We start from the raw sequence: 14,844 nt of genomic DNA on the forward strand, positions 1-14,844 counted from the left end.
AAACATCTCTTCATTATATACATCATAAGTTAATTGTGTAAAATACAAATGAATAAAAACAGTACATAAAATTTCTTGCAATCCCAGAGATGGCCATTATTCACCATCTAATTTTATTTTTGTTTTTATTTAAAGCTTATTTTTTTATTTGGAGAGAGAGAGAGAGAGAGAGAGAGCGCGCGCGCACGCACAAGTGGGGTAGGAACAGAGAGAGAGGGAGGGAGGGAGAATCACAAGCAGGCTCTGCATTGCCAGTGCAGAGCCTGACACAGGGCTTGGACTGACAAACTGAACTATGAGATCATGACGTGAGCCAAAATCATGAGTTGGACGCTTAACCAACTGAGTCACCCAGGCGCCCCTTCACCAGCTAGTTTTAAAACTAATTTTTTTAGGAGCAACTGGCTGGCTCAGTCAGAAGAACACGTGACTCTTGATCTCAGTTGTGGGTTCAAGCCCCATGTTGAGTGTAGAAATTACTTAAATGTATAAAGTTAATAAAAAAAACTAATTTTTTTAATCAAATGAAATTTTTACCTTTTTTTTAACCATGAAGATTATAAACTATAAACATGATTATTTGAGGTATGGGACTATTTAGTTAATAAAATTTAATGGGTTTTATTTTCATCAGAAATAGTAACCAAATTGCCATTTAAAAAATTATGCCTATGCCTGGAACAGTGTTTGGTACATAGTAGCCACTCAAAAAATATTTCTAGAATGAGTATACAGAAAATAATTAGGCCCTCAATATGTGGTCAAATCAAATCTCCTAACAATTATCATTACCATATGTTACATTTAGTGTTTTAAAGTTTATGAAACCCTTTTATGTATCTCTAAAATATCCTGATTTCCCTATGGTCGTTTATGACTAATACAAAGTTTTATATATGTCAATTGCTTTTCTGGATATACTTAAACTTTTAAACTTTCAGGGGAAGTTGACCACTTCTGAACTTTTCATTCAAGAAGTTCTTTAAAGTTTTTCAAACTAATGCTATCCAAGAGACTTGGGGCAAATGTTGTGTATAATTTCAGATAGATAAACATGTATTTAACAAATAAGATTGAATTTTTGGGTAATCGGGGTCAATTTCCTATTTATTATAGTCAATAAAACTCCCCCTTACAAATATTCTTTCTAATTCTATACTGAGAGGCTTGCAGTAAGTTGGAATTCTTCAGGATGTTGTTCTTCTTAGACCATATTAGTTCACAAATATTTATGATTTTTCTGTTCTTTTCATAGTTTTACTGTGCAGAAATTTCTGGTTGCCTCCTGCCCCTTATCAAACATTCATCAAACATCTATAATCTGCTGTGCCAGATGGTTATATTGTACCAAAAGCTATGTCTCCTTCTTAGACTTTCAAATAAATGGAAGTAAATGTAAAAGAAAATTAAAGAAGAAATATGTAACTAGTTTGAATGCCAGAGTTTTAAAATTTAAAGAATTATATAGCTCAAATATATCAGTTAAGTAGCAAAACAAACATCGTAAACTTATTACTTGGATGATAGTTGAACTAAAAATGTGACATTCTAGAGCTTCTTAAATTTATAAATAATTTAGGAAGCTGGATAATTTGCAAGTATGGTTTCTATTTTTCCTCAATGTAGTCTCTTATAATTTAGGATTACTTTAATATCAACTAGAAGTTATGTGCATAGTTAATATTCTCAAACAAAAAGATACTGTAACTAAACAAAATTGAATTTTCAAAATGCTTTTCAAGAGCATAAATATGTTTAAATTCTTTTTACTTTGTATGATAAAGTTAGTTAAAGGTATTTTTCTACTCATTTATTTTGTGACATGAGTGCACAAATTAGCTGCATTGGGACTTAGATTGTATAGGATAAATAATAGAAACAACTATTGCCCATTTTCAGTGCCTTTAATGACATAGGCAGTTTCAGGATGAGTAGTAATGTCATTTATCAGTCTATTTTGTAAAAAGTGTATAGGGCCTTTGGTTATCTTGCTTGACACTAGTTCAATACACTCTTCCTTTTAAAGGTCTTTTCTTCCCGTTGTCTCTGAATGTCTCTCATTCTCTGTCTGGGTTTTAGACTAGTTTCATTATACTGACAGTTTCTAATATGTTGTTTTTTTATTCACTATTTGATATATTTGCTTTAATATATGTTCTTGTTTTAGCAGGTAAAAGAATCATAACTTGTTTTTAAAAAAACACTAATATTCTCTGATAGCTATCTTTTAATGCATTTGCACGTCAACTTTTTTTGTTAACATCTGAAGTCTTTTATGAAGAGGGCAAACTACATGTTTAACAAGAGCTTTCCTGGGAGCTAAATTAAATATTAACAGATCTCCTTCCCTCTCCTCCCTAGCCCTCAAGAATGGTGAATCTTTTAACTTGGGCTGCATCTTTAAAAGCTGATGGTTACTCACAGTCTAACAAAACTAGGGTCACCAAACTTGGCAGTAGAAATAAACTTACTCTTATTACAATAACTACCTCAATTACTTCATTGTTTTTCCAGCTTAAGTTCAAAACATTTTTTGGAAATATTTGATGCTGTTTGTGATTTTCAAAACTTAGGTAGAAAACAAACTATTCAGTGTTTGAGAGTAGTGAATGAGTTTATAAATTGTTTGAGAGAGCAAAATTTCAGTACATTTGTCTTTTTCTAGATACTTATCCAACATTAAACGCTGATTTTAAAATCAAAAAGCTTAACGTATAGTTCAACCAGAGTTAGGAAATGTAAAGTTGAGACAGCTTGGGTTAGAACCCATCTACTTTGCATTCAAGTTCTGATTTAAAATTTTTTTTTTTCAACGTTTATTTATTTTTGGGACAGAGAGAGACAGAGCACGAACGGGGGAGGGGCAGAGAGAGAGGGAGACACAGAATCGGAAACAGGCTCCAGGCTCTGAGCCATCAGCCCAGAGCCCGACGCGGGGCTCGAACTCACGGACTGCAAGATCGTGACCTGGCTGAAGTCGGACGCTTAACCGACTGCGCCACCCAGGCGCCCCTCAAGTTCTGATTTTAAATGGTAGCCAGCTTTCAAAGTTGTACATGCTTAAAGATTGGTGCTGGGACCATAGTTAGCTCTCTCTTATCTACATAGTTTCAGAGCTGTATACTTAGAACTGTCAATGCAAGTTTCTTTATTCTAAAACAGCATTTTAAAAGAAAACAAAACCCTATTTTTAAAATTTCTTTTGTGGTTCTTGTTTGGTTCTCAGATATATTTGTTTTTTCAGCTGCAATGAAAACATTAGCTTTGTGTTCTTTATAGCTGATTTATTCTCTTTTTGGAATAGAACATATCTATTATTTCCCCCATGATTGTTGTGGAATTGATCAGCCCAGATATAACATACAAATTGATCCTAATGCATAAGTAAGGATTCTCTAAGTAACCTCTTGAACTCAGTAAGAAAAAGTTTGACAAGGATTCTTGCTACATACTCATAATTTAATTTTATGTGTTGCATTTTTTATGTGGTTATTCAAATGTGGACTGTTTTTTTAATTCATGACTTCCACATAGTTGACCACTGATGTTTACATTGAAAAAAATGTATATGGAAATTGAAAAATGTATTTACTACTCACTATTAGGAAATTTAAAATGCAAATCTTGCCAAACCAATATGTGTTCATCTTTTTCTCTGCTGCCAAATTTGGATAATCTCTGTTTCAAAAGTAAATACAGAATACTAAACTAACTAGTTGCTCTGCATGGATACACAGGTTCTGATTTCTTCTCACTCCTTTCATGGATTCTTAGGCCATATAGTATGTTTCCCTGCATTTTCATGCACCCTTCCTTTTTCCCTGTCACTCCTGGTATGGATAACTCTTTAAAACTCTCACTCCCTCCCCTTCTCCTACTTTGCCCTTTACCCAACTTCTGTATGTGCTTATTGGTGTGAAACCCTGGGACATTTAGCCCATACAATAATAGCGCTCGACTTGTCCCCCTGTTCCTCCAGGAAAGGAAGTTCTTCAAAGGCTTCTTTGGAAAAGTAAGTTTGATGCCACATTCGTGCTTGCTTTATAAGGAGTTACACCCCTAGTATAGCACTGACATTGGTTTCTTCATAATACAGGAAATGATTTGACTATAGAGGGAAATTAATAAATTGGAAACTTGCTATCTATGATGTTAACTGTGTGTCTGTTGATACTAAAATCTAATAATTAAAGCAGATAAGTTAAAAGAGGATTATTTCCTCAAAGCTAGGTATTAAATTTAATTTGATCTTACAAAGCTGTTCATACTAGCATATTAGCTGGGTTTTTAGCAAGTGGGTTTTACTGTGATTTTTTTTTTTTTAAACCTGGGCTGCTAATCTAAGAAAAATTATCTTAATTAGCAGTCTACCAAATATCTATCATTATGTGTGATATTCTTTCTGTACATGCTTTTCAAGTAATGATTATTTAATGTTCAGAGTTTCTTAAAATTAAGAATATATATACAAATAGCTAAATACATTTCTAACATTTTTGTGTCAAAGCTTATCATTGTTTAGTTTTGAGTAAGTGCTACAAAATAATTCAGACTGAGACAGCATAAGAAAACACTACTGTCATTGGATAACTGACTATAAATTATAAAAAGTTAATGTGAATATAAAAATCCCATCACAATTTTTTTTTTTTTACAAGGTGGTTTTGTTACCTTGGAAATTTGTTTTAAAGAACAAATAGTTTCCATTTCTTAAGTAAATATTTTAGTTGTAACTTGTTTTTACATGTTCATGTAGGTCACCTTTATACTATAAATTTGTCTATAAACAAATTTGAAGAGCTTGAATGGCTTGATTCAGTTTACTGCTGTGAATCTGAAATAGAAAGTCATATAATTTACCCACATATGTCACAATAAAATTTCTTAGTAGACATCTTGAGTTTGAGTTAAATTAACAAGTCTATATCTAGAAAGAACTAATCCTATAGATATCTGCATCATTACAGTTAACCCTGAACAATGCCAGGGATCAGGGCCTTCATCCCTCTCCGCAGTGGAAAATCCCTGTATGATATTTGACTCTCCATGAACTTAACTACAGTAGCCTATTGTTGACCTTACCGATAACATAAACAGTCCATCAACACATATATATTTTTTTAATGTTTATTTTTGTGAGAGAGAGACAGAGCACAAGTGGGGGAGGGGCAGAGAGAGAAGCAGACAGAAGATCTGAACATGCTCTGCACTGAGAGCAGAGAGCCCTAAGTGGAGATCAAACTCAGGAGCCATGAGATCATGACCTGAGCCAAAGTCGGATGCTTAACCAACTGCGCCACCCAGGCGCCCCATCAACACATATTTTGTATGTTATATGTATTATATACTGTATTCTTATGATAAAGTAAGCAAGAGGAAGGAAAATGTTAATTAAGAAAATCTTGTGGTACCTGGGTAGTTCAGTGGATTAAGCGACTGAATTCAGCTTAGGTCATGACCTCACGGTTCATGAGTTCGAGCCCCACATTGGGCTCTCTGCTCTTGGTGTGGAGCCTGCTTTGCCTGCTTCGGATCCTCTGTCTCCCTCTCTCTGCCCTTCCTCCACTTGTGCGTGCTTACACTCTCTCTCTCTCTCTCTCTCTCTCTCTCTCTCTCAAAAGTAAACATTAAAAAAATTTTTTTAATCTTAAAAAATACATTTACAGTACTGTATTTATCAAATCTGTACATAAGTGGATTTACACAGTTCAGTATTCAAAGGTTAACTATATAAATAGGCATAATTGTTAAGGAAGTTTTTGTGGATATTTATTCTTTTCCAAATAGAATTTCTCAAAGCAATTTTACATCACCATAATTATTATACAATTTAAACTAGCTTCCAAGTGATCAGTTTTTAATATGTCTACTTTAGTAAAACAACCTTGGGGCACCTAGGTGGCTCAGTTGGTTAAGCATCTTGATTTTGGCTCGGGTCATGAGCTCATGGTTTGTGGTTTGAGCCCTGCTTGGGTTTCTCTCTTTCTCAAATAAATAAAATAAATAATAATAACCTTGTATAGACCTTGCATAGAAGGCTGGGTTATAGAAAATATTGATTTGGTTTATAGAAAAAACTTGTTAAAAGGTTATACAACATGCTGTTAGGGAACAAAGGTAGCTTTCAACTCAAAATCATCCCAAAGTGGCAATATTCATTGCTATATAGAATGGAGTCAGGGTGCACTTACAGTATAGCTGAACTGGGTCACACTGTTGCATTTTGCAACATGATTATATGGCATGAGAAAGAAAATTAAGAATCATCTCAATCCTTAAAATAACCCTGAAATTATTATTCTCCCTATTTTACAGTGAGGAAACTAAAGTTTATAGAGGTAGGTGTCCTGCCCAAATTCACAGATCTGATAAGTGGTAGAAGCTAAAATTTTGGACCCAGATAATTTGACTCCAAAGCCCACATTCTTTTTTTTAAAAAAAATTTTTTTTTCAACGTTTATTTATTTTTGGGACAGAGAGAGACAGAGCATGAACGGGGGAGGGGCAGAGAGAGAGGGAGACACAGAATCGGAAACAGGCTCCAGGCTCTGAGCCATCAGCCCAGAGCCCGACGCGGGGCTCGAACCCACGGACCGCGAGATCGTGACCTGGCTGAAGTCGGACGCTCAACCGACTGCGCCACCCAGGTGCCCCTAAAGCCCACATTCTTAGTCACTATGCTATACAGTCACTCTATTTTCTTATTATTTACAACCAAAGTTTTAAAGATTGAAGCTTGGGGTGCCTGGTTGGCTCAGTTGGTGAGTGTGTGGCTCTTAATCTCAGGGTTGTGGGTTAAAGCCCCGCATTGGGTATATAGATTACTGAAAAATAAAATCTTTAAAATAAAATAAAAAGATTTAACCTTAAAAGGTGCTAATAAGTAGCTTCCTATAAACTTATTTCACTTTATGTTTTTTTGTTTATTTATTTATTTTGAGAGAGCGTGTAAGCAGGTGAGGGGCATAAGGAGAAGGAGAGAGAGAACCCAATCAGCCTCTGCACTGTCAGTGCAGAACCTGATGTGGGGCTAGAACCCACAAATGAGATCATGATCTGAGCCAAAATCAAGAGTCAGACTCTTACCTGACTGAGCCACCCAGCCACCCCTCAACTCACTTTTTTTATTAAGGCTTTAAAGAGGTTTTTTCAGTGGTTCAAACCAACATTGTATTTATTTGGAGATGTTTATTTATTTTTAATTTGTTTTAATATTTATTTTGAGAGAGAGAGCATGAGTGGGGAAGAGGCAGAGAGAGTCCTAAGCAGGCTCTGCACTGGCAGCACAGAGTCCAGCTCGGGTCTTGATCTCACAAATCATGAGATCATGACCTGAGCTGAAACCAAGAGTTGGACGCTTAACTGACTGAGCCACACAGGAGCCCCTTATTTGGAGATATTTAAATCATACTAGTGAGTTTTACTCTCACAGAATTTCCTTAAAAGACGCTCAGCAGATGGGCAGTAGGTGTTGTATAGAAGTGTGGAATCACTAAATTGTACATCTGAAGCTAATATTATACTATATGTTAACTAACTGGAATTTAAATAAAAACTTTTTTAAAAAGGAAAAAAAGATACTAAACAATCTCCTACTAGCATCTGTGAACCATTGTGACTGTCAGAATTCTTTTGTTATTGAAGGGAGAATTCTTTTTATGGCAGGACAATTTTATTCTAATGTATAATTTTTTATGTTATAGTAAGTCATTTAAAAAATTATAAAAACCAATGGGGAAGAAGCATTACCCATAATCTCAGCAGAAATGTGCTTTTAAATGAAAAACTTTAATTTGGAGCCTTTGAAATCTTTCAAATTGCCATTACTCAACCCACTTGCACACTAATCTACAAGAAATTGCCTGGCGGAAGAGACTTGGTTTGTCAAGTTTGCCAGGTCAATTGTGACTTAATGAAAGCTGAAAATGAAGAATCTCATCGAACGGTATATGATAGGTAGGTTTTTTGTTTTGGGGGGTTGTTTTTGTTTTTGTTTTTTATTGCTTATTTACCTTTGAGAGAGATAGAGAGACACAGTATGAGCAAGGGAAGGGCAGAGAGAGAGGGAGACACAGAATTGTATGCAGGCTCCAGGCTCTGAGCTGTTAGCACAGAGCCCGACGCAGGGCCTGAACCCACAAAGTGTGAGATCATGACCTGAGCTGAAGTCGGACGCCTAACCGACTGAGCCACCCAGGCATCCTGGTAGGTTTTTGGGGGGGGGGGGGGTGAGGGGGTTGTTTTTTTGTTTTTTTTTTTTTAATTAAAGTATAGTTCACATATATAGCATGTTAGTTTCAGGTGTATAGTGATTTTATAGTTAATTACATTTTGAAACACTATGATAAAGGTAGTTATCTTCTGTAACCATACAATGCTACTACAATATTTTTAACTATTGAGTTTTTAATCCAGTACAGTTTCTCATAAATTTTGACACTTTCTTAGCCTTCATGTCATGTATGGTTTAGTGGTCGAAGATAAAGAAAACAACAGTTAGGAAGAGGGGTGTCCACCAAGCACATTTGCATAAAAGTAGGTAGATGAAAGGATTATTAGCCCTGAATCGGGATTTATAGATCATCGCCAGGAGGATTGCTTCCTCTTTTTCCTAAGTTGTTTCCTGAACCTGACCAATGGGTCACTTCCCTATTCCTGCATCACCAGTTAATGGAAGCAGTGTCTCCACAAGCTTTTGCAATAGGGAACAGATAAACCTGAGTCTGTTACTGTATTATTAGCTCATTGTAAGCTTATATGCCTCTTGGGTCTTTTTGTTTTGTTTTTTTGAGAAAGAACACAGGCACGTGTGGGAGAGGGGCAGAGAGGTAGACAGAGGGTCTGAAGCAGGCTCTGTGAGGACAGCAGAGAGTCCAATGTGGGACTCGAGGTCATCACCTGAGCCGAAGTCAGACGCTTAACCAACTGAACCACCAAGGCGCCCCAAGCTTACACACGTCTTTAGAAAGAAGGAAAAAAACCCCGAGAACCATTTTCCAAACTAGCTACATTAAATTGCTCACCATTGGGGCGCCTGGGTGGCGCAGTCGGTTAAGCGTCCGACTTCAGCCAGGTCACGATCTCGTAGTCCGTGAGTTCGAGCCCCGCATCAGGCTCTGGGCTGATGGCTCGGAGCCTGGAGCCTGTTTCCGATTCTGTGTCTCCCTCTCTCTCTGCCCCTCCCCCGTTCATGCTCTGTCTCTCTCTGTCCCAAAAATAAATTTAAAAAAACGTTGAAAAAAAAATTTAAATTGCTCACCATTGTTAGGAGAGCCAAGAATGTACTCAACTTTTTAGGATGTACTGCATACAGCTTCATTAGTGTATTTGGCCATACCAAATAAATACTTGATTAACCCAAGTGATTACATGGCACTTAACATTTGATTGAAAAGGATTTTATAATTTTAATATATTTGAGGAACCCTCTGAGCTAGGTAAACTATATTCCCATTTTATGAGGAACTGATTGAATAGAGATATGAAATGTTCTTAGGCTATTGTATTAGAAAAATTCCAGTCAGTCTACCTCCTGTGAGTCTCTCTTCTATGAATTTCCTTTACTACTCACATAAAATATTCATTTCTGGTCCCCAAATATGTAGAGATTTTTTTTTCTCCCACACCAACCAATTTTTTGCAACTTCAGCTGGTTATTCCACACTTTAGCTCAGTTCTAACACTGTCTACCTGGAGATAGTGTCTGATCCCACACCTTAAGGGCTCAGTCCCACAAGACTTCCCCTACCCTACTTCCAATGCCAGTCACAAGTAGTAAGTCCCAACGTTACCTACAACTTCTGTCCAGTTTGGCTAAAAACTGGAGGTTCCCACAATTCCCTCCTCTGGTTTAATTTGCTAGAACAGCTCATAGAATTTAGGGATATACTTAATTATGTTTACTAGTTTATTAAAAGATACGATAAAAGAAACAGAAGAAGAGCTGCACAGTGTGAGGTCTGGGAGGGTTCCGGGAGCTTCTGTCCCTGTGGAGATGGAGTGTGTCACTCTCCTAGTACGATGCGTTTGCCAACCTGGACGCTGTCTGAGCCTTGTACTATTGGGGTTTTATGGAGGCTTCCTCACATAGGCGTGATCAATTATTAATGATTTCTAACCCCTTTCCTTCCCTGGAGGATGGATCTGAGGTGAGGCTGAACAAGCTTCTCATCATGGCTTGTTCTTTCTGCTGATCAGCCCTTATCTAGGAGCCTACCCAAAGTTGCCTCATCGAACAAAAGATGCTCCTTATCAGTGTCCTTATCTCTTAGGAATTTACAAGGGTTTTAGGAGTTCTGTGTCAGGGATGGAGTCACAGACCAAATATCAGAACAAGAGATGCTCATAGTGCTCTTATCACTTGGGAAATTAGGAAGTTACAAGGGTTGCAGTAACTTTGTGCCCAGAACCAGGGGCAGAGACCAGTATATATTTTCCATTATCTCAAAGCGATTTGCTTATATTCATATAGAGCTTTATAGTTTGTGATATGCTTTGACCTAATTTCTTATTTACTGTTCACAACCACTCAGTGAATTAGGATAGTTCATGAAACTACATTTTACAACCAAGCTCAAAGAAGTCACCCAGTTAGTAGTAAAGAGCAGTGCCTACCCTGAAACCAAGGTTTTCTGAAACTTGGTGTAGAGTTTTTCACCTACTCCATATTGATGTTCTCTCAGAAGTACGCTAGATAGCACAAGGGCCTGAATGTTTCCCACAAACATGCATTGTATGCCTTGCACAGTTTATAAATTTGAATTAGTTGCCAAAATGTCAAACATGAGAGTTTTCACATGAAACTTAGAATATCTTAAGAATTGGAAGATCTCGTAAAACAATGCTTTCTATGTGGCAGCAGTGGCTTGAGTTGAGTAGCCAGTGTACCCTTTGGTTGCCTATTTGCCATAATCCCTGCAACTCCCTAATGTCCTTGCACTCAGCCTGCTTCACTCATTTGTTATCTGCTTTTAACCCCGTAGATATTTGAGTTTATGAACTGCTCCCCATAGATATTTGAGTTTATGAACTCCTCCTTGGGCTATTATGTCACTTTGAATTCGGAGAGGGGAGGGCACTTCTAACTGTGTAAAAATCACCAAAAATACTATATCTGTTCTTAGCAGATCCTGTTAATGTCCTGCCAAATATATTTTTTCATGTTCTTTTGCTTTTTCAGTTGTTAAATGGCATAATTAGAAATGGTTGTCTTTTAGAGAATGCATGGTTGAAGAGTAATATGTGGTTATATTACTTTCAGTCCTAATTGTTGAGAGAAAACATTTTGTGGTATTTATGACTACTCTTCAAGTCAGTGTACTCAACATCTACATTCTGTTTTAGATTTCCCAGATTTTCTCCTCTGTAACAAATCATACTTACTGCTTACCTTCATTCTGGATCCTTTTCTTTAAGAGAGAGGGAATATCTGCTGCCTCTTTCCTTGTCTTCCTGTTTTTTAAATTCCCATGCCCTTATGTAAATTTTACCTTCTTTTGTATTTTATTAGATGCACCTTTTATGATTTGGGTTTTTTTCCCCCTTTTGAAGTCCATTGTAACAAATTTCTGAAGGGAAAAAAAAAGACAATCTCAAGAGTTATCAGAAGATTTCCAATTATCCTTGGTTTCATTATTTCCTATAACATGATCAACTAATATGTCAAACACTGACCTCTTCTAGATTACAAACAAATTCATCAACTTTTGGAGTCATCTTTTTTAATTTGTATTCATGAAAACACAGTGGTTCTTGAGCTCAAATCACACTATGTAAAACATACTAGGGAGTATGCTAGGCTATCTAGATATAAAGATGAGCAAGACAATCTTTTTTTTTTTTTTTTTTTTTTTTTTAGCTCTTACTTTCTCATTTTTAGGTAACTATTTGACACTTCTTTTTTCCTTAAGCCTCCAGAATTTCTTACTCTGTTCTCTTTCAGCTGATGACCTTGCTTCTTACGTCACTGAAAAAATAGAATCAATCAGAAGAAAACTCTAGCATGCGCTGGCACCGCATCTACTCACCTACCTACATCCATGCCCATATGCTCTGTTTTCCCTCCTATTCAGGAGATGAACTGTATGAGCTCCTAGCCGAGACCATCTCCTCCACTAGATTCTTATTATTCCAGTTCTTTATTACTCCAGCAATGCTCCCCACACTCTTTTCCATATCAGTTTTTCTTTCTTATAGTGGATCAAAACAAATCGTCTTTATTTAAAAAATGTTTCTTCTTGGTGCCTTCAGTTTCTGCTCTCCCTTCCTCTGTTAAACCTATTTAATCAGTCTTTTTACCTTCACCACTCCACCAAAGCTGTTCTTGTCAAGTTTTTTTCTGTATCATTATTCTAAAGGTCCTACCTACCCCCTTACCTGACCTATCAGCAGATCTCTCATAGTCCATTCCTCCCCTGCTATAAAACACAGTTCATCTGGAGTTCAGGGATCCTGCTCTTGTTTTCCCTCATATTGCTGCCTACTTCCCAGTCTGTGGACTCTTCTCTACCTACACCTCTCCCTTGATGATCTCATCCAGTGTCATAGATTTAAATACCATCTCTGTGCCAATGACTGAAATTTCTATCTTGACATTGCCTCTTGACTTCATAGTGGTGTTTCCATCATAGAAGCAATATAGCATAGGGGCTAGGGCACAGACTCTGAAGAGTCAGGTTCTTGCATTTAATCTTGGCTCAGCCACTTACTAGCTTTGTGACTTTGGGAAAGGTTCTTAACTATTCTGTATCTCAGTTTCCCCTCTATAAAAAATAATAATAATAATAATAATAATAATAATACCAACCTCATGTGATTATTGTGAAAATTAAATAAGTAAATATTAGCAAAGTGCACAAAACAGCCTGCGATAGTGGGCAACTGTTAGGTATTGTTATCATCATCATCATCATCATCATCATCAAACACTTTATATGAGGCATTTCATACTCCCGTGTCACAGACCTAATTCCTAATCTTTTCCTCCCAAACTACTTTCCCCTAATCTTCCCCATCTCACTATACAACAACTCTGTACCTGTGCTCTGGCTAAAAATCCTGGATCTAATCTTTACTCCTCTCTTTCTGTTGTACCCTATATCTATTCCATCAACAGTTTCTGTCTCATTACCTCTGCACTGCTGCCCTGATCCAAGCCATCTTCTCCTCTCACCTGAGTCATTGCAGTGGTGTTCTACTTCTGCTTTCATTGTTGTTCCCCTTACCATCTGTTCACAAGGTATCAGCCTGAGTGATCTTTTTAAGACAGAGGGCTCATTGTGTTGTTCCACTGCCCCAGATCCTCCAGTAGCTTTTTGCCCTATTCAGAATAAAAGCCAGAGTCTTTTAGGCCTTCTAGGCCATAGTACATGAATTCCCACTGTCCCTTCTCCTATCTTCTACTCTCCCTCAGTTCCATCCACCCTAGCTTCTTGGATATTCCTTGAACCCACTAGCTTTGCTTCCGCTTCAGGACCTTTGCACTTGCTGTAACCTCTATTCTGGAATACACATCATCCAGATATATGCATGGCTCACTTCATCTCTTTCCATTCCTTCTTCAAAAGCCCCATTCTCAGTGAGGCATTCACTGAGAACCTCATTTTAAATTCCAAATACCACCTTCCTCTATATACACATACTTTGTGTTCTTCCTCTTTGCTTTATTTTTCTCTGATAGGGCTTATCACCATTTGCCATACCATACAGTTTATTTATTTGTTTGTCTTTTCTTCGCTAAAACATAAGCTCTCTTAAGACTGAAATCTTCATTTATTTTGTTCACTGCTGAATCTTTAATGCCTAAAATAGTATGTGACCCATAGGACCTGCTCCAAAATATTTGAATTAGTGACTGAATAAATGAATGAATGACAAATGCACTGCTTTCAAGTTCAGCCTGTAGTGGAAGGAATCAGGTAAAGAAATGGTTACCAAATCATGTGACAGAAACAGGTATTACTAGAGCAGAGAGGAAGATTGAATGTGAGAGTGTGATGAAGGCTTCTAAGAGGAGGTGACACCTAAGGCTGAGATGTAAAACAATGACTTCCAGTTAAACGAAGAGGAGAAAGGCATTTCTGACAGAAGGAACAGCATTCACAGGACCACTGGGATGAGAGAGAAACATGCTCTCCTACTCACTCATTCATTCAAGCTAGGGATATGCAGAAGGAAACAGATGCCCCAAGCTTTGGGTATGGTTGACCAAGCATCGGGGAATTGTTCATTGTGAGAAGGGGCATGATGAATTTGGTTTTAGACAGGTTGAATTTGAGATACCTATGGAATCTTCATAGTATTAGAATAATCCCTAGGTTCCCCCCTTCTGACAATTAAAAGTGACTTAGCAAACTGGAAGAGCTGAACTGCCTCCAGAAATCTTTCTTTGCTGTTTGTTTCAACCTTCATGCTGTTTGCTACCTTTAAAGGCTCCTCTCACTTATAATGCAGGAAATATAGTGTAACTTAATGTCCCAGATTAAAGGGTTACTGTAGTGTTAGTGAAACAGCCATTAGAGATAATGCCAGCCTCAAATACTGGTGAAAGTTGTGTTTCTTTCCCTTTGCCATTTTGTCCTTTAGGGAATATTCACTGTATCTTGGAATTATAAGACAAAATTTGTTCCTTATACAGTTCTGTTCGTAAATTCAAATATCATTTTAAGGTCTTTCTCAGATTTAAAAAAAAAATGAAGCCCATTTTTCTGTGAAACAAAAGCTTCTTACTCATTTATTACAAGGCATACCATGTTATAGTTGCCTGTTAGCATGTCATTACTCTGTAATGACTGGGTTATCTCTGTGTGTAGGTGTGACAGAAAGACTGACCAGTGATTCTTTACA

General features: G+C 37.0%; 1 protein-coding gene across 11 annotated transcripts in view; it reads left to right on the forward strand.

Annotated features, from left to right (window-relative positions):
* NUMB (NUMB endocytic adaptor protein) overlaps window positions 1-14,844 on the forward strand; it is a 204,834-nt gene that overhangs the window by 160,429 nt on the left and 29,561 nt on the right. For 8 of the 11 annotated variants that reach the window (XM_086709335.1, XM_086709337.1, XM_086709332.1 and 5 more), the window contains one exon: window positions 3,980-4,012. The exons of the other annotated variants lie outside the window; for them this stretch is intronic. In XM_086709335.1, coding sequence (XP_086565461.1) covers window positions 3,980-4,012 — 33 coding nt within the window. The remainder of the gene's footprint in view (window positions 1-3,979; window positions 4,013-14,844) is intronic. 11 annotated transcript variants of the gene reach the window in all.

The sequence above is a fragment of the Puma concolor genome, chromosome B3, assembly GCF_028749965.1.
Source record: "Puma concolor isolate L17-30 chromosome B3, mPumCon1.1.hap2, whole genome shotgun sequence".
Taxonomy (NCBI): Eukaryota; Metazoa; Chordata; class Mammalia; order Carnivora; family Felidae; genus Puma; species Puma concolor.